This window comes from Hyla sarda, chromosome 2 (genome assembly GCF_029499605.1).
Source record: "Hyla sarda isolate aHylSar1 chromosome 2, aHylSar1.hap1, whole genome shotgun sequence".
NCBI lineage: Eukaryota > Metazoa > Chordata > Amphibia > Anura > Hylidae > Hyla > Hyla sarda.
This window is the reverse complement of record NC_079190.1, coordinates 367,979,269-367,999,644: the sequence shown is the minus strand read 5'-3', so window position 1 is coordinate 367,999,644 and position 20,376 is coordinate 367,979,269. Positions and strand designations below refer to the sequence as shown.

Sequence of the window (20,376 nt, the reverse complement as noted above, 5' to 3'; positions counted from 1 at the left end):
GTTAGTGTTTCACTCACCTGTTCCTCCTTTTTTTTTGCCCTATATATATCTTGCCCCCCTGCTTCCCACCATGCATCTGATGAAAGGTCACATGACCTGAAACGCGTCATGCTGGGCGCTTCTTCCAAAGATTTTGTTGTCTATTGAAGATTCTCCATGTCAATGCTTTTAATATGACGAAATAAAGTTGACGTTTTCTACTTGCTGGCATCTACCATTTTCAAATTTGTAAATTATTTCTATTAAAAAATCTTAATCCTTCCAGTACTTATTAACTGCTGAATACTACATAGGAAATTATTTTCTTTTTGGAACACAGTGCTCTCTGCTGACATCATGACCACAGTGCTCTCTGCTGACATCTCTGTCCATTTTAGGAACTGTCCAGCGCAGAATATGTTTGCTGTGGGGATTTTCTCCTACTCTGGACAGTTCTTAAAATGATGTCAGCAGAGAGCACTGTGTTCCAAAAATTCTGTAGTATTCAACAGCTAATAAGTACTGGAAGGATTAAGATTTTTTAATAGAAGTAATTTACAAATCAGTTTAACTTTCTGGCACCAGTTGATTAAAAAAAATAGTTTTCCACCGGAGTACCCTTTTAAGGTAAGATTTACTATACAAATTCATAAATGTATGGTACACACCATTGAGTTCACAAGGAATAATGGGAGACACATGTACTGTAGCTCCAGTGTTAAAGGGGTTATCCAGGAAAAAACTTTTTATATATATATATATCAACAGGCTCCAGAAAGTTAAGCAGATTTTTTAATTACTTCTATTAAAAAATCTTAATCCTTTCAGTACTTATGAGCTGCTGAGGTTGAGTTGTTCTTTTCTGTTTAAGTGCTCTCTGATGACACCTGTCTCGGGAACTGTCCAGAGTAGAAGCAAATCCCCATAGCAAACCTCTTCTACTCTGTGCAGTTCCTGAGACAAGCAGAGATGTCAGCAGAGAGCACTGTTGCCAGACATAAAAGAACAACTCAACTTCAGCAGCTGATAAGTATTGGAAGGATTAAGATTTTTTTAATAGACGTAATTTACAAATTTGTTTAACTTTCTGGAGCCAGTTGATATAAAAATAAAGTTTTTTTTTCCTGAAATACCCCTTTAAAGTGTACCTGTCATCTTAAAAAAAAACTTTTGACATATACAAGGTACATGTCAAAAGTTTTGATTGGCCAGGTTCTAAATGTTCCAAACCCAACCGCTCACTAAAATGAGCAAGAAGCTGCTGCTTGCTTCCCTCCCCTTTCTGAGTCTATGTGACCTAGACAGTTCCATAGACTTACATTATGCGACTGTCTCTGTCATGAAAAACAGAGCCAGAACAGAATGCGTAAGAAAGAATTTCCCCTGGCTCATTCTGGTTGTGAACACTCAGACCCCGACCAATCCAATTTCTGATATGTATCTATGAGATATTAAATGCTTTTTGAATTGACAATTCCCAATTTATGTGTTTGTTTGATATATTTTTTATTTTTTTTTACAGATCCACTAACAGATACATAGATTTGCAATGGGGCTTAAAGGGGTACTCCGGTGAAAACCTTTTTTCTTTTAAATCAACTGGTGGCAGAAAGTTGAACATATTTGTAAATTACTTCTATTAAAAAATCTTAATCCTTCCAGTACTTATTAGCTGCTGAATGCTACAGAGGAAATTCCTTTCTTTTTGGAACACTGATGACATCACGAGCACAGTGCTCTCTGCTGACATCTCTGTCCATTTTAGCAACCACGCATAGCAGATGCATAGCAGATGTATGCTAAGGGCAGCATGGTGGCTCAGTGGTTAGCACTGCTACCTTGCAGTGCTGGGGACTTGGGTTCAAATCCCACTAAGGACAACAATAAATAAAGTATTAATATTATTATAATAATGTCAGCAGAGAGAACTGTGTTCGTGATGTCATCAGAGAGCATTCCAAAAAGAAAAGAATTTCCTCTGAAGTATTCATCAGCTAATAAGTACAGGAAGGATTAAGATTTTTTAATAGAAGTAATTTACAAATATGTTTAACTTTCTGACACCAGTTGATTTAAAAGAAAAAAGGTTTTCACTGGAGTACCCCTTTAAGTCTTCGTTAAAAGCATTATTTTGACAAGTTTGCAATAGGATTCATTTTCCCAACAGGACAGACAAAAGCAATTTTTCTCTCTCCTGTTGAACGTAATCCTATCCATTCAATTTTCTTGTAATACAGGTCTATGGCAATAGGATGCTAAAGGATAGGTATACTCTTGCACTATCCTGTTTAAAGGAAATCTGTCATTAGTGTCACCTACACTAACCTGTCAGTACAGACAGGTAGTGCAGGTGACACTGATGACAATGGTACTTACCTTGTCCCGTTCCGTGCTGTCGTTCTCCGGTAATTATCTTCGGTATTTTCAGCTGCGTCCCCGACTTGGAGCATGGGCGGAGCTTAGTGATGTCACCACTGCTGTTCTCTGCTGGGTCCTGCTGCTAGCAAACAGCAGCGGTGACATCACCAAGCTTCGCCCATGCTCCAAGCCGGGCCCGGAGCTGAAGATGCCAAAGAGGACTACCTGTCTGTACCCACAGGTTAGTGCAGGTGACACTGATGACAGTTTTCCTTTAAAGGAGTACTCCGGTGGAAAAAAAAAATTTTTATCAACTGATGCCAGAAAGTTAAAGCTATTGATATCACTTCTATTAAAAAATATTAATCCTTCCTGTACTTATTAGCTGATATATAATACAGAGAAAGCTCTTTTCCTTTTGGATTTTTTTTTCTGTCCATGGTGCTCTCTGCTGACACCTCTGTCCATATAAGGAACTGTCCAGAACAGGAGCAAATCCCCATAGCAAACATATGCTGCTCTGGACAGTTCCTGATACAGAGAGGTGTCAGCAGAGAGCACTGTGGACAGAAAAAAAAATCCAAAATAAAAAGAACTTTCTCTGTAATATACAGCCGCTAAAACGGAGTGGAAGGATAAAGATTTTTTTTTTTTTATAGAAGTAATTTACAAATCTGTTTAACTTTCTGGCACCAGCTGATAAAAAAAAAAAAAAAATTCCACCGGAGTACCCCTTTAACATGCTTTTGCTTTTACATGATAAAAACAAGATGTTTTAACATGATAGTCAAACATGTTGTAAGCCTTTCCTAACTCCAGCATGTTCTCCGGTAGAATCACTGAATTCAGTGCAAGAAAACAGCTCAAATGTCTCTCACCAATAAGCAGCCATAATACAGCGGCCAAAGGCAAACACTCATACGTATTGAAGGAAACTAACAGCCTTGAGTTACATTGCTGCAGATGAATATTCATGATAAGGCATTGTTAGAGCAGAGGGCGGATCAGTGCCCCTAGGGGTAAAGTAACGCCCCTCAGTGCACCGAACACCCTCATTAGCATATTAATAAATATTGTTGTTACACAAAAACGGTGCAGCGGAGAGGAATAATAAAGGTATACTGTTAGTCAGTGTCCCCTGCCCTATTAGCCATTATTCTTCTAACCTGCAGTTAGTTTTTCCTAAGGCCTTAAAGGAGTATTCCAGGAAAAAAACTTGTTTATATATATCAACTGGCTCCAGAAAGTTAAACAGATTTGTAAATTACTTCTTTTAAAAAATCTTAATCCTTTCAGTACTTATGAGCTTCTGAAGTTAAGGTTGTTCTTTTCTGTCTAAATCCTCTCTGATGACACCTGTCTCGGGAAACACCCAGTTTAGAAGAGGTTTGCTATGGGGATTTGCTTCTAAACTGGGCGGTTCCCTAGACAGGTGTCATCAGAGAGGATTTAGACAGAAAAGAACAACCTTAACTTCAGCAGCTCATAAGTACTGGAAGGATTAAGATTTTTTAATAGAAGTCATTTACAAATCTGCTTAACTTTCTGGAGCCAGTTGATAAGGCCCATATAGGATGACTATAGCATGGATATGATCTCATAGATCAGTGGTCTTCAACCCGCAGACCTCCAGATGTTGCAAAACTACAACTCCCAGCATGGGAGAATTGTAGTTTTGCAACATCAGGAGGTCCGCAGGTTGAAGACCACTGTCATAGATTCTTGTCATATTGTTTGTATCAGTGACAAACATCAAGTAGTGTATTAACTTAGTGTAGTCTGATTCATACACAATCCACAATGTATTTCTATTCATAAAGTCCCAGACATAAATACTCCCTTAGTAAAATAACTCAAAGAAAGACATCCTCATTGGAGCCAAGCGTGTCTTTTGCTTCCAATGTGTTCTGTAAAGCACGACTTTTTCTAGGTGACCTCAGAAACCTAAAAAAAATAAATAAATAATAAAAAATGGTTTGGGGAGCCATGAGCAGATAAATACATGGTTTACTGTTTCAATAAAGCATTTTTTTTACAGTGATATGTATTATAGAATTCAGATACTGTTTTTCATCTAAAGCAAAGATGTTTAAACTTAAAACATAAACTTAAAGAATGTATCCCAAAATTACAACTCGCTACATATTCACAGGATAGGTGATATGTTTGATTGGTGGAGTCCCCCACCAATCACAAGAACGGAGATCCCTTGTTCCCTTTTGTGAATGGAGTGTGGGTTGAGCATGCACACTGCTGCTCCTTTTACTTGTTCACTTTGGGACTGCTGAGGAAAGCTGAGCACTGTAGTTGACCAGCTACGTCATTCCTATCGACAGTGAATGGAGCAGCAACACACATACTCGACCCTACCGATCGTACCGATTGATTTTAATAAAAGAAAACTGCACGCTAACGACCAATGCTGTCCACCTGCGCAATCGGACCCGCCGGTCCAGCCCCGGATTCAAAGCGATAATCCAACAAGGAAAGAATGTCCAGCGCTTGGGGTGCACTTAAAAGCTTGGTTTATTTCTTGACTGGAGTCACAATTACAGGTAAAGGAATGGCTGACGCGTTTCGCACTCGCAGGTGCTTAATCGTAGAATCAGTCTACGATTAAGCACCTGCGAATGCGAAACGCGTCAGACGTTCCTTTACCTGTAATTGTGACTCCAGTCAAGAAATAAATCAAGCTTTTAAGTGCACCCCAAGCGCTGGATATTCTTTCCTTGTTGGATTGATTTCAAGGTAGGAAAAAATATTCAGCAGAAAATACTTAGCCAAATATGGTGAATGTGATCCTGCCCTTAAAGATGTGGAAACTCCAGACCGGGGCACATAAGTGTTGTAAATCCAAGAAAAAGCCAAAGATCTCATTTTGTGACACAACCAGTATTCTTGCTTAGTATTTTCCCTACCTATATCAGTAAGCTTAGGATGGATGTGTAATGTATCGAATTATGCATCACAATTAGATTTCTTAGCTCAGTGCCTAGGTATTATGTACTTATACAAAGATGTAAAATAGCTTGTAATCCTGTTACATGCTATTTTACCTTTCCTTGAGGGTTTCTAGAGACTAGACTGGAAAGATATGGCAGTTTTATGTACGCACAATGCAAAGGCCCAGATTTAAAAAATCTGTCCTAGACAAAAACTAGAGAGATATGCCATCAGCAACCAATCACAGCTCAGCTTTCATATTTTAACCCCTTAAGGACCAGGGGTTTTTGCACATAAATTTTTTCCTCCTTACTTTAAAAAAATCCTAACTCTTAAAATTTTTCACCTAAAAATCCATATGATGACTTATTCTACTTTGTAACGACATCAGTCATTTTACCCAAAAATCTACAGCGAAACTGGGAAAAAAATTATTGGAAAAAAAGCCATTTTGTAAATTTTGGGGGCTTCTGTTTCTACGCCGTAAATTTTTCAGTAAAAATGACACCTTATCTTTATTCTGTAGGTCCATACGATTAAAATGATACCCTACTTATATAGGTTTGATTTTGTCGTACTTCTGTAAAAAATCATAACTACATGCAGAAAAATGTATATGTTTAAAATTGTCATCTTCTGAACCCTATAACTTTTATTTCTCGGTGTATGGGGCGGTATGAGGGCTAATTTTTTGCGCCGTGATCTGAAGTTTTTAGCGGTACCATTTTTGTATTGATCGGACTTATTGATCGCTTTTTATTCATTTTTTCATGATATAAAAAGTGACCAAAAATGCACTATTTTGGAATTTTGAATTTTTTTGCGCGTACGCCATCGACCGTGCGGTTTAAATAATTATATATTTTTATAATTCGGACATTTCTGCACGCGGCGATACCCCATATGTTTAAGTAAATGAGCTTTATTCATTTTTTTTTCTCTTTTTTTTTTTTTGCAGTATTATAGGTCCTATAAGGGCTGTAACACTGCACACACTGATCTTTTACATTGATCAGTGGTTTCTCATAAGAAACCACTGATCGATGATTCTGCCGCTTGACTGCTCATGCCTGGATCTCAGGCACTGAGCAGTCATTCGGCAATCAGACAGCATGGAGGCAGGTAGGGATCCTCCGGCTGTCTTTTAAGCTGTTTGGGATGCCACGATTTCACCGCGGGGATCCTGAACAGCTCCCTGAGCTAACCAGCATTGTTTTACTTTCACTTTAGACGCGGCATTCAACTTTGAACGCCACATCTAAAGGGTTAATAGCGCACAGCACCGTGATCAGTGCTGCGCGCTATTATCCACGGGTCCCGGCCGTTGTTAGGTGCTGGGCCCGACCCACTATGACGCGGGGCCTTGCCATGGCCCCGCGTTATAGAAAGGGAAAGGACTCATGACGTACCGGTACGTCCTTGGTCCTTAAAAGGTTAAAGGCGATATCCAGTGATGATGAACTTAAATTTCATATCACGGGGGGTTTGACCACTGGGGCCCCCCGCGATCGCCTGTACGGGGCTCCGACAGCTCGCGGGAAGGGGGCGTGTTGACCACCGCACGAAGCGTCGGCTGACACGCCCCCTCAATACAACTTTATGGCAGAGGCGGAGCGCTGCCTCTGCCATAGAGTTGTATTGAGGGGGTGTGTCGGCCGCTGCTTCGTGCGGTGGTCAACACGCACTATCTGGCCAGCGAGCCGGGGCCCCGTACAGAGAGATCATGTGGACCCCCCCGTGATCTGAAACTTATCCCTTAGCGATAAGTTTTTCACCACTGGACTACCCCTTTAATGAGCTCTGGTAAAGTGAAAGCTGGGCACTGATTGGTTGCTGTGAGCAAACCACTGCAGTATTTGTCTTGCCTGGGATATTTGGTTATAATTTGGGGGGATTTTTTGTGACTTTGATATTGATGACCTGCAGAGTGTGCAGAGGATGGCGACAAAGATAACTAATTGCATGAGAGCATTACAGGACCAAGACAGGTTATAAAGCTTTGGTTATTTAGTTCGGAGAAGAGAAGTGTTAGGCTCCTTTCACACTATATGCTGCTCCGTTTTAAAGACCAGTTACAATGTCCCGTAAAAAAAAAATGGCCGTTGCAAAATCCCACAAACTCCCATTCAAGTCTATGGTATTTTTTGATTATCCGTTATCACCCATTGTAGCCGGTATGAATAACGGCCGTTATTTGTGACGGGAGAAAAATTAGTGCATGTAACATTTTTTCTCCCGTCAAAAATAACGTCCGTTGTTCACAACGGGCTATAACGAGTGATAACGGATAATCAAAAAATCCTATCGACTTGAATGAGATTTTGTAACGGTCGTTTTCAAAGGGGTGCTCCGGTGGAAAACATTTTTTTTTTAAATCAACTGATGCCAGAAAGTTAAACAGATTTGTAAATTACTTTCTATTAAACTATTATATTAAAAAATGTTTACCCTTCCTGTACTTTTTAGCAGCTGTATATGCAACAGAGGAAATTCTATTCTTTTTGAATTTCATTTTGTCTTGTCCACAGTGCTCTCTGCTGACACCTGATGCCTGTATAAGGAACTGTCCAGAGCAGGAGAAAATCCCCATTGCAACCTATGCTGCTCTGGACAGTTCCTGACGCGGGCAGAGGTGTTAGCAGAGAACACTGTGGACAAGACAAAAAAAGAAATTAAAAAAGAAAAGAATTTCCTCTGTAGCATACAGCTGTTAAAAAGTACTGGAAGTGTAAATATTTTTTAATAGAAGTCCTTAACAAATCTGCTTTACTTTCTGGCACCAGTTGATTTAACAAAATTTTTTTTCCACTGGAGTACCCCTTTAAGGGTTTTCTTAACAGGACATTGTAACGAGTCTTTAAAATGGAGCAACATATAGTGTGAAAGGAGTCTTAGGGGTGATCTGATCACAATGTTCAAATATATGACTGGACAGTACACAGATCTTTCTAGCAATCTTTTTTATACCTAGGCCGGTACCCACGACAAGGGGGCATTCTCTTTGTCTCGAAGAAAGAAGGCTTTACCGTCACAGACAGAGATTCTATGGAACTCTCTGTTACATAATGTTGTGATATGTGACTCAATAAACAAGCTCAAGGGGATGTTTTTCTGGGAAAAATATATTACAGGTTATGAATACTAGATTTATGGGGATAGAATGTTGATCCAGGGATTTATTCTGATCGCCATATTAGGGTCAGGAAGGAACTTTTCCTCTGTCATGGGGTAATTGGCATCAGCCTCATGGGGGGTATTTGCCTTCCTTTGGATTAACACAGTAGGGTTTTAGGTTAAACTTGATGGACTTTTTTCAATCTTAAAAACTATGTAAATGTTATTAAGATCTAAAAATCTCAAGCCTTTCAGCACTTATTAGTTGCTGTATGCCCTGGAAGAAGTTGTGTAGTCTTTCCAGTTTCCCTGCTGCCACTTCTGTCCCTGAGCATAAGCAATGCCCATAGCAAAACTTTCCTGCTCTGAACAGTTTCTGAAATGAACAGAGGTGGCAGCAGAGAGCACTTGTCTGACTGAACAGACAACATGACTTCCTTCAGAGCATACAGTAGCTGAAAAATACTTGAAGGCTTGAGATTTTTAAATAGAAGAAATGTAAAAGAGTACCCTTTAAAGTGCTTTCCTTCGACTGCCCTACAAAAAAGGTCTCTCAGACTACTTTCGGGCAGTGTTCTACTTAGTGAGAGATTGTTGACATTTTGCCCAGTTAAAAAACTTTGAGAGGGGGCTCTTTGGAATGAGAGAAGCAGGGTGTTCATTTCAACAAATTGCCGCCAAAAAGGTTTCTGGGACTGGAGAAGTGGCGTCGGCCCACACCCCTTGTGACTAGTGTTGCTCGCCAATATTCGCAATGCGAATTTTATTAGCAAATATCGCATATTTGCGAATTTGCGAATATTCGCAAATATAGCGCTATATATTCGTAATTACGAATATTCGTTTGTTTTTTTTTTTTTTTTTTTTTTTTTTTACAGTACACATCACAGTGATCATCCCACTCTGCTTCCAGCTTGTGTGGTACAAAGAAGGCTCTAATACTACTGTGTGAGACTGGTGTGCGTTTTTTCGCACATACGAAAATTTGCATATGCTAATTTTCGCATATGCGAAATTGTCGCATATGTTAATTTTCGCATACGTGACTTTTCGCATATGCGAAAATAAACCGAGAATATTACGAATATGCGAATATTCGCGAATATATGACGAATATTCGTCCATATATTCGCGAATATTCGCGAATTCGAATATGGCCTATGCCGCTCAACACTACTTGTGACATGACACAACACCCCATCCCACAGACATGAATGGAGGGGGTATGGTGTGATGTCACGAGGGGGCATGGGGTGACGTCACATCTCCAGTAAACCTGCTTTTCCCGAGACCGGAGCATTACCCGATACAGAATGTCGGGTGCTGCATGGAGATCGTGGGGGGTCGTTGCAGCGGCATCCCTGCGATCAGACATCTTATCCCCTATCCTTTGGATAGTGGACAAGATGTTGATGAGCGAAATACCCCTTTAAATGTAAACTTAACAAGGCTCATTATGCTCTTGAAGAGTCCACTGAAAACAAAAAAAAAACATGGTGGGAATTACTCCTTCTCGGTGCATTACTTTTCTTGTCAATGAGTGTATTTGAGCACTGAGCGGCTGTATTGTTTGTGCATGGTAAAGCAGTAGTATTTCTTACAGTATAGCAGTATTTGGGTGCAATATTATTCTTTGCAGACCTGCTTCAATTTAGATACATTAGTAAGTTCACTTTGACCAGGTTAATAAGGCCCCATATACACACAGTGGAATTTCTGAGCAGAATATAGTGGAAACATTCGGCTAGGAAATTCTGGTGCAGCAGCCTCCCATGGTTTTCAATAGGGTTCTGCTGCACCATGCACACAACAGAATTTCTGCAGCGGAAAAATCTGCCATGGAAATTCTAATTCCATCCTCCGCATAAAGAATGAACATGTATTGTCCTAGCTGTCCTTGCAACAACTGAATTTTTCCGGGCAGATATTTTGCCATGTAAATGGCCCCTTAAAAAGAAAACCAAGCTACTATTTCAACATATTTTGTTGAGAATAAGGTTAGGTTCACATCATGTATTTGTATCCTGTTGAATTTTCCATCTTTAATTTTTTTTTTTTTTAAGAAGCCATTGCAGTAGTTTGCATCCATTTGTTAACATTTCTAAATGTATCTGTGTTTTCTCACCTTTTTAGGTTGCTTTAGGAGCAACATAACCCCCGTAATCTCTCCTGCCATCACTCCCTGTCATCTTGTGCATGGAGCGATACAGGGGCTGTAGGATCGTGACGGCCCTTGTGACGTCACGCCCCGCACCCTCAATGCAATTCTATGGGAGGGGGTCTATGGCTTGTCCCTACACTGTCTGACACTATCCAATCAAAGCTGACAGTTCCAGATTATGTAGGGACATCAGTAAACAATGGAGAAAATTACCTTTGAAATAAGTGCCCAGGTGTCCAAGGAAATATCACCACCAAGTCAGGGATGTGAAATAAGGCAGCTTGTTTATTGGATAGATAAAACAATAACGCGTTTCAGGGTGTAGTAACCCCTTCTTCAGATTGATAAATGCATACATTAAGACAAACATGAGAGCTTTTTATATGCTTACTAATGGGAAAACAAAATGGTGGCAAGGTCAGGGGTCAAAGTTTGCATAACAGTAAACAAGAACATACATTGATAATTACATGTTAAATAACATTAATTCCAGGAAGATGCGTAAAGAGAATAAGCATAGTAGACAATCATAAGGTTTAAACTATGATCGCTGGACTTGTTCCACCTCCGGTACAGTTGAAACGGAGGCTTGGTTTGACAGAAGGTTAATAGCACTGTGCACTCCACAGAGTGTAAACAGAGCCAGCGTGCTTCCTTTCTGTGATGCGAGTTGGTTGTGAGGGACGCGTCGCTAAGCTTCCTGGAATGAATGTTATTTAACATGTAATTATCAATCTATGCTATGTTATCTCTATATGCTCTCATTTACTGTTATGCAAACTTTGTCCCCTGACCTTGCCACCATTTTATTTTCCCATTAATAAGCATGTAAAAAGCTCTCATGGTTGTCTTAATGTATGCATTTTAGGGGTTGCTACACCCTGAAACGCATTATTGTTTTATCTATCCAATAAACAAGCTACTTTATTTCACATCCCTGACTTGGTTATGATATTTCCTTGGACACCTGGGTGCCTATTTCAAAAGTAATTTTCTCCGTTGGTCGCTGAGCTTCACCACAGGATCTTCTCTGGATACTTCCTGGGGCCTCTGGGCTTGCACGGGATCCATCCCCTATTACTCCTTTGCATGAGGTTACATGCATATTTGACACACGCTCAAGGTGAGCGGCCATTCTATAGAGTCTTCGGTTCTCCCCACCTACCAGTGGGGTCCACCCTCCCCCTTCAACCTTTTTTTAGGGTAATGCACTAGGCGCCTTTTCTAGACCTTTCATTTTCTACTTCTACTAATGTAGGCGTGGTGTCCCAGTACGGGATGATGTGCCCCCGTACTGTCCTCCTGCCCTGTCAGGCAGAGTCCCTGCATGTCCCCAGGGTACCCCTTACAGTTCACCATGTTGTACATAGGTTTTGTATATATGATGTACTGTTGCTTTGATGTTTGGATCACATGATTGTTACCCAGGAGGCTCCAGTGACCAGGTGACCCCCCCCCCCCCCCCAAGTGACCCCCCCCCAAGTGACCTATGGGCTCCTTGCACAGGCCCCCTATATAACCAGGAGAGGGGCTACAATCTCTATCCTGCTGAGGTCCAGTGCAGTCACGCTGTTCCATTGTCTGTATCCAGAGCATTGGAGGCATCAAGCCTAAAGTCCAGTCGGTCATCAGTAAGTCAAGTCATCCTATTGTCAGTCACCATCTCTGTCAAGTCAAGTTCATCTGTAGTCACCGTGGCCTGCACCAAAGTCTGTATAACTACTGTAAGTCCCAGCAAGCCTGCAAGGTCCCCCTGTGTCACTGGTCACCTCCCTCCTTGGGATATTGGCTGTACTGCATAGACTGTGTAATCTGTCTACCCTCGGTAAAGCTACCGTTTGTCCGTAACGTGGCATCGGTGTCTTCATTGCCCCTGTGCCAAGCACAGGACAACCTTCGGGTGGTTAAGGCTAAACCACGCCCTGGAGTCATGACAATAAGGGGTTAATAACATCTGCACCTTGGGTTATAACATCTACCCTGAACCTCACACCCCGATGCCACATAGGGACATGCCCCCAATTGGTAATACCCAGTTGGGTATGTTTCTAGGACCATTTTTGTTTTTTGTACTGGTAGTATTGATAATATTGATCTCAGATTTGGTCCGTAACAGTACAGTGGCGTCGCTAGGGGGGGGGCCAGAGGGGGCCATGGCCCCCCTTAGATAAGGCCGTGCCCCCCCTTTGGTCCCCCCAATTTAAAATAAATAGGGTTGTCCCGATACATTGATGGCTCCGCCCCCAGCACAGGAGAGGACGGGCCGAGAGGTGACAGGTCACACAGCAGAGCGGCCGCTTCATGTGAGGTGAGCGATGTCCTGTGTCCTCCCTCTCTCCCCCTGATCAGCAGTCTATCCTGGGGCTGGGTCATGTGTATAGTAGCAGTTCAGAGGGGTCACTTTCCCTCCTCCAGTGTCCACAGGTCACCAACAGGCCACATTATCACAACAATTTTTGGGAAAAATCGCGGCAAAAATTGCGCGCTTTTACCGCGATTTTTCGTAAATCGCGGTAAAACAGCGCAATTTTTGCCGAGATTTTTCCATAAATTGTTCTGGTAATGTGACCTGTTGGTGACCTGTGGACACTGGAGGAGGGAAAGTGACCCCTCTGGAAGGACAACATGTGAACACATTAACCCCTCATTAACCCCTCAAGGGTACATTCACATGTACAGGATCTGCTGCATATTTTGTGCAGCTGATTTTGCAACCCATTAGCTTCAATAGGTAGCAAAATCAGCTGCAGAAAATATACAGCAGATCCTGTACGTGTGAACGTACCCTATGGGCTCATTCAGGGGTGGATCCACAGTGTATTTTAGGGTGCGTTCACACGGGCGTATTTGTCAGCGGATCCGCAGCTGCGGATCCGCTGACAAAGGCCCCTAAAGTGCTGCCCTCTTTGTGCCTGCTAATAGCGGCAATCCGCCGCTACCAGCAGACACACTGCGATGTGCGAGTTACCCTGCAGTGTACTCACACACATCGCGGCCGCTCTCTGTGTAGCTCAGGGAGCCGGGGGAGCGGTCGCGATGTGCGGGATGTGCGGATACACTGCGACTCGCACATCACAGTGTGTCTGCTGGTAGCGGCGGATTGCCGCTATTAGCAGGCACAAAGAGGGCAGCACTTTAGGGGCCTTTGTCAGCGGATCTGCAGCTGCGGATCCACTGACAAGTACCCCCGTGTGAACGCACCCTTATGCTGCAGATCCACTGACAATGGACCCTACAGTGCTGCCTCCATCTGTGCCTGCTCATAACGGCAATCCTCCACTACGAGCAGACACGCTTTGATGTGTATACTCGCGCACATCATGGCCGCTCCTGCTCTCTGAGCTAGGCCGAGAGCAGCCGCGATGTTTGCGAGTATACACATCACAGTGTGTCTGCTCGTAGCAGAGGATTGCTGTTATGAGCAGGCACAGATGGAGGCAGCACTGTAGGGTCCATTGTCGGGAGATCCGCAGCGTAAAATATGCTGAGGATCCGTCCGTGTAAATTACCCCTAAGGACACAAGGCGTACATGTACGCATAGTGCCTGCTCCCACTGTGTTGTATAAATCATTAGCTAGAACCCTCGGCTAATGCCAGACATCACCAATCAGGCTGATGTCCGACAATAACACTTTAGATGCCGCTATCAAAGTTGATGGTAGTGTCCAAAAGTTTTAACGCCTTAAGGACCGAGCGTTTTTCCACTTTAGTTTTTTCCTCCTCACCTTTTAAAAATCATAACCCTTTCAATTTTTTGCACCTAAAAATCCATATGATGGCTTATTTTTTGCGCCACCAATTCTACTTTATAATGACATCAGTCATTTACCCAAAAATCTATGGCAAAAACGGAAAAAAAATCATTGTGTGTATATATATATATATATATATATATATATATATATATATATGTGTGTGTATATATATATATATATATATATATATATATATACCGTATTTATCGGCGTATAACACGCACTTTTTAGGCTAAAATTTTTAGCCTAAAGTCTGTGTGCGTGTTATACGCCGATACCCCCCCCAGGAAAGGCAGGGGGAGAGAGGCCGTCGCTGCCCGCTTCTCTCCCCCTGCCTTTCCTGGGGTCTAGAGCGCTGCTGTCGGCCCTTTTCACCCCCTGGTTATCGGCGCCAGCCAGGAGGAGAGAAGGGGCAGCGGCACCCATTGCCGGCGCCGCTGCCCCGTTGCCTCCCCCCATCCCCGGTGGCATAATTACCTGAGTCGGGTCCGCGCTGCTCCGCTGCTCCAGGCCTCCGTCGTTGCTATGCGCTGAACGGCGCGGCGCATGACGTCAGAGCGCCGCGCCGTGCATAGAAACGACGCCGGTCCCCAGCGTCGTTGCTATGCACGGCGCGGCGCTCTGACGTCATGCGCCGCGCCGTTCAGCGCATAGCAACGACGGAGGCCTGGAGCAGCGGAGCAGCGCGGACCCGACTCAGGCCTGGAGCAGCGCGGACCCGACTCAGGTAATTATGCCACCGGGGATGGGGGGAGGCAACGGGGCAGCGGCGCCGGCAATGGGTGCCGCTGCCCCTTCTCTCCCCCTGGCTGTCGGCGCCGCTTCTCTCCCCCTGGCTATCGGCGCCGGCACCGATAGTCAGGGGGACAGAACGGGCAGCGGCGCCGATAACCAGGGGGTGAAAAGGGCCGACAGCAGCGCTCTAGACCCCAGGAAAGGCAGGGGGAGAGAAGCGGGCAGCGACGGCCTCTCTCCCCCTGCCTTTCCTGGGGGTATATCGGGGTATACACGCGCACACATGCACCCTCATTTTTTCATGGATATTTGGGTAAAAACCTTTTTTTACCCAAATATCCTTGGTAAAATGAGGGTGCGTGTTATAGGCCGGTGCGTGGTATACCCCGATAAATACGGTATATATATATATATATATATATACACATACACGCACACACGTTTTTAAATTGCCCCCCCACTTTTGTCACTGGCCCCCCATGTGCCCCCCCTAAATATGAATGCTGGAGACGCCACTGTAACAGTATAATGGTAATATGTATGGAACAGTATGACAGTAATATGTATGGTAATGTATGGTAATAATAATTCTCCTTGTACACTGTTATTATTGGTAATATGGGTCTGAGAATTCAGGATTTGGTCAATAACAGTATGATTGTAAAAGGAGTGTGATTGCTGAAGCCACACTGTACAGTTGCCCGCTGGTAGTAGTGAGTATATTGAAGGAGGAGGCTGTGTGTGATTGGGCGTCAATTAGAGTGTTGTTAGGGGTGTGATGGGGGTGTGGTTAGGTGAGTGGATTGGGCTATGGGCTCTAGCCCCTGGTCTTTTGGAGACCTAGCAACACACTTGGTCTTGTCCCTTAAATCTCAGAGCTTATTTGACTCGGGCAACATCTGCTTCTTGGGCTCAGGCTAACTATATCACACTGGATGAAATTTGCAAAGCTGCTACATGGTCACCACTGTCATCATTTGCCAAACTCTACAAGCTGTGTATCCACTCTGCAACTGGGTCAGCCTAAGGGTATGTCCACACAGTGGTTTTCATGCAATTCCCCAGATATTATGTTCAGCAAATCTTGCTGAACAGAATTACGGCATTCTGCAGGAATTACGGCAGAATTGCAGCAGAATTTCTGTGTTCTGTTAAGATTCAAGTCCCATTGATTTAAATGGAATTTGGCCACGGAATTCCGCAAAATATAAGACTGGTCTTATATTTTTGTGGAATGTGGAAAGCAGAATTTCTGCTGTCTGAATGGGACTGTGGAATCACATAAATCATTAGACAATAAATTACGGAATTTCTGGCAGAATTCTTCAGTGGCATTTCACATGGAAATTCCACTGTGGACATACCCTTAGACAAAATGGTGCTACAAGTTGCTTCATCCAATGTCCCTCCCTGTTAACTAGTGTTACTACAGTACCTTTGTTTGTGTTGCCTGAGGACATCCATAAAGTGGAAAATTCTTACCTAAGAATTCTCTTTTCCTGTAGTCCGAAGGCAGCACATGAAATGTACAAAACACACTGAGTATTGGTTCTGCTTCCTCTTATATGGAGGTTAAAACAGTCTTATCAGTCTAATTCATTGTTATTGTTACTAATTGTGTTCTGTCTAATAGAGCTAAGGATATACCGTATTTAAGCCTTTGGACTACAAGAAAATAAAATTTTATACTGAGACTCTAATTTTAAACCACAGATAAACCCATCACAAATACAGCATCTAAGACAATGCAGAACTTCACAGCCTGGTTGCGGAGATCCCTCTGCATTGCATGTAAACCTGCAGATTTCGCAGCAGGTGGCGAGACAAAAAATTACATCACGTGTGAATCCATCCTTTTATTTTTAATAAACACTTACCTGAAACTTAGCTTTCTTCCAACTTCTTTTTTCAAAAGGTTTTTTTTTGTAGTACTGTCGCAGGGCTCTTGACATCTTCTCATAGGTCATGTTGGGGCGGTTCTGCATAAAACAGATAAATCATTTATTCTCTCTATATTTATTGTCTGTTTATTCACATTATGTGCAGTGTTCAATTTTTTTTCATTTGCGGAAAAAAGGTGAATCATAAATCATAGGGAATTGTGGTAGCCATATTCATAATGTGGAACATCTTATGATCAATTGAGAGACAAAAAAACCACAAAGAGCTGGCAAGTTGATAACAAAAAGAGCTGTGTGTTAAAAGTAGTTGACATCATTGATGTATAAAAGGCTATTATATGACAAATGTTCTTCACTTGGATTTTAGGGAAATAAATCACTAGATAAAGATTCACAAGTACACATGTATTTGGAAGTAAAATACATATGTATTCTGTACCTAAATATACATTTAATATATCTACAAACATGTGCAAATAAAAAAAGTAATGCATCAAGAGATGAATACATTTACTATATGCTCCAGAGGATTTTCCAAAGCATACTTCAAACATGCACCAAAAGGGGGAGTAAAAAGAGTTGTCAGGATCCGGACTGGTATGCAGAGAGGACACTGGAGGTGGATCCTCTGTGTCAGTGAGGTGATGGCGTGGGCCGTACCAGGGGAACGGAATCTAAGGGGTTACTGGTTTTCACCAGAGCCCGCCGCAAAGCGGGATGGACTTGCAGCGGCAGGTAACCCCCAGGTCGTTCCACCCGATAGCGACTCAACCCCACTGACAGCTGAGACAGACGCGGTACACAGGGACAAGGCAAGAGCAAGGTTGGACGTAGCAGAAGGTCTGGGCAGGCAGCAATGGTTCGTAGTCAGGGGCAACGGCAAGGGTCTGGATACACAGGCTTGGGATACACAGAACGCTTTCTCAGGGCACTAGAGCAACAAGATCCGGCAAGGACAGGAAGGGGAAGTGGGTTTTTATATGTTTTGCAGGTGTAAGTACTGATTGGGCCAGGCACCAATTAAATTTCAGAGAGCCGGCACGCGCGCGCCCTAGAGAGCGGGGCCATGCGCGCCGGGACAGAACAGCAGGAGGATGGGGCAGGTGAGGTAATTGGGATGCGACCCGCGGGCGGGCGCGTCCCGCTACGCGGATCGCATCCCCGCCGGTGATAACAGTGCAGCGCTCCCGGTCAGCGGGTCTGACCGGGGTGCTGCACGCAGAAGAACGCCGCGAGCGCTCCGGGGAGGAGCAGGGACCCGGAGCGCTCGGCGTAACAAGAGTGTTCCTTGTATTTTTTTGATTTAAAGTGGAAATAAAAATTCTAATGAAAAAGAAAAAAATCCAGCATGGCAATGTAGCATGAAAATCTGTGGATTTATTCCATTAACGACGTACATAAGAGGGTGGCCGAATAAAATGTGACGCATTTCAGCTGTAATACACAGTATACTGGGGTATATGACTAAGGGTGTGTTACACCTGAAATGTGTCACTTCCAGTTCTGCCTTCCTGTTGTGTAAGTTCTTAAAGCGTACCTGTCATAGTGCAAAAAAAAGAAAAAAAGTGATATGTTACTCAGGACCCAATCCTGATCATGTGCATATCATTTTTATGTGTCTCGGACCTATATATCCAGAGATATACCGTATATGCCGGCGTATAAGACGACTTGGCGTATAAGACGACCCCCAACTTTTACAGTTAAAATATAGAATTTGGGATATACTCGCCATATAAGACTACCCCTCCTACCACGATGTACGGTACCTTGTAGTTCCCCCCACATTGGGTAGGCATCATGTTCCCCCCACATTAGGTAGGCAGTATAGTTCCCCCCCCCACATTAGGTAGGCAGTATAGTTCCCCCCACATTAGGTTGCCAGTTCCCCCACATTAGGTTGCCAGTTCCCCCACATTAGGTTGCCAGTTCCCCCACATTAGGTTGCCAGTTCCCCCACATTAGATTGCCAGTTCCCCCACATTAGGTCGGCAGTTCCCCCACATTAGGTCGGCAGTTCTCCCACAATAGTAGGCAGCTCCCCCACAATAGTAGGCAGCTCCCCCGCAATAGGTCGGGAGTTACCCCACATTAGGTCAGCATTAGTAGGCAGCTCCCCCACATTAGGTCAGCAGTTCCCCCACAATAGTAGGCAGCTCCCCCCAAATTTGTAGGCAATTCCCCCACATTAGGTCAGCATTTCCCCCACAATAGTAGGCAGCTCCCCCCCCCCATTTGTAGGCAGCTCCCCCACATTTGTAGGCAGCTCCCCCACAATAGTGGGCAGCTCCCCCCACATTTGTAGGCAGCTCCCCCCACATTTGTAGGCAGCTCCCCCACAATAGTAGGCAGCTCCCCCCACATTTGTAGGCAGCTCCCCCCACATTTGTAGGCAGCTCCCCCCACATTAGGTCAGCAGTTCCCCACAATAGTAGGCAGCTCCCCCCACATTAGATTGGCAGCTCCCCCCAACAGACATACAGCTTCCAGCCATATAGAGTGTATGGCTGCAGGCTGTATGTCTGTACTGCCCCCACAGTGTTCCGATCACCGCTCCTCCGGCCCGGGTCACCATCTACTGCTATGGCCTATGGACCATAGCAGTAGGTGCCGGGACTGGGGATCGGTGACCGGATCACTTAAGATAGCACGGCCGGTCACTCACCAGGCCCCGTTCGGCGCGTCCTCCTGCGGTCCTCCTGGTCCTGCTCTCCTCTGCCTCTGTGGTTGTAGGCACGTGACGTCACTGACGTCCCGTGCGTACAAGCATAGAGACGGAGGACCGGACCGCAGGAGGACCGAAGGAGGATCGCAGGAGGACGCCGGGGAATGGTAAGTGACCGGCGGACATCCTTATGTCCCGAAAACAGTTTTCGGGACACAGGGATGTCCGGCATAGGAATACCTATGATTATCTGCCCGGGCCGGCTCCCGTGTGTGGCTGCAGGCGGGGGCCGGCCAGAGCAAGTAAAAACTAATACTGTATACTAAAAACCAGGGGGCCTCCAGCTGTTGTAAAACTACAACTCCCAGCATGCCCGGACAGCCTTTGCCATGCTGGGAGTTGTAGTTTCACAACAGGTGGAGGCACCCTGGTTTTTAGTATACAGTATTAGTTTTTACTTGCTCTGGCCGGCCCCCGCCTGCAGCCACACACGGGAGGCGGCCCGGGCAGATAATCCAAAGTTTTCCTATCCCGGACCTCAATACCCGGCGTATAAGACGACCCCAACTTTTCAGAAGAAAATTTGGGCTTAAAAAGTCGTCTTATACGCCGGGATATACGGTAAGCATTTATCTGCTGGTGAGTTACTTTTTCATTGTGCAGGCTGGAGGGGGCGTGTCAGTCTGTCTCCCTCAAAGTAGCAAGCCTGTGCAGTCAGCCAATCAGTTCTCTCTACTCTGTAACCCTTTCCTCTCTGGTTTTAT

General features: G+C 44.1%; 1 protein-coding gene across 7 annotated transcripts in view; it reads right to left on the bottom strand.

The window, feature by feature from the left end:
- Window positions 1-3,913: 3,913 nt before the first annotated feature.
- LOC130357960 (transcription factor ETV7-like) overlaps window positions 3,914-20,376 on the bottom strand; it is a 60,326-nt gene continuing 43,863 nt past the window's right edge. For all 7 annotated transcript variants that reach the window (XR_008889341.1, XM_056560738.1, XM_056560737.1 and 4 more), the window contains exons 9-10: window positions 16,924-17,025; window positions 3,914-4,281 (exon numbers count right to left, since the gene is read on the bottom strand). Coding sequence is in view for 6 of the 7 variants with exons in the window: in XM_056560738.1 (XP_056416713.1) it covers window positions 4,264-4,281; window positions 16,924-17,025 (120 nt within the window). In the remaining variant the exon portion in view is untranslated. The remainder of the gene's footprint in view (window positions 4,282-16,923; window positions 17,026-20,376) is intronic.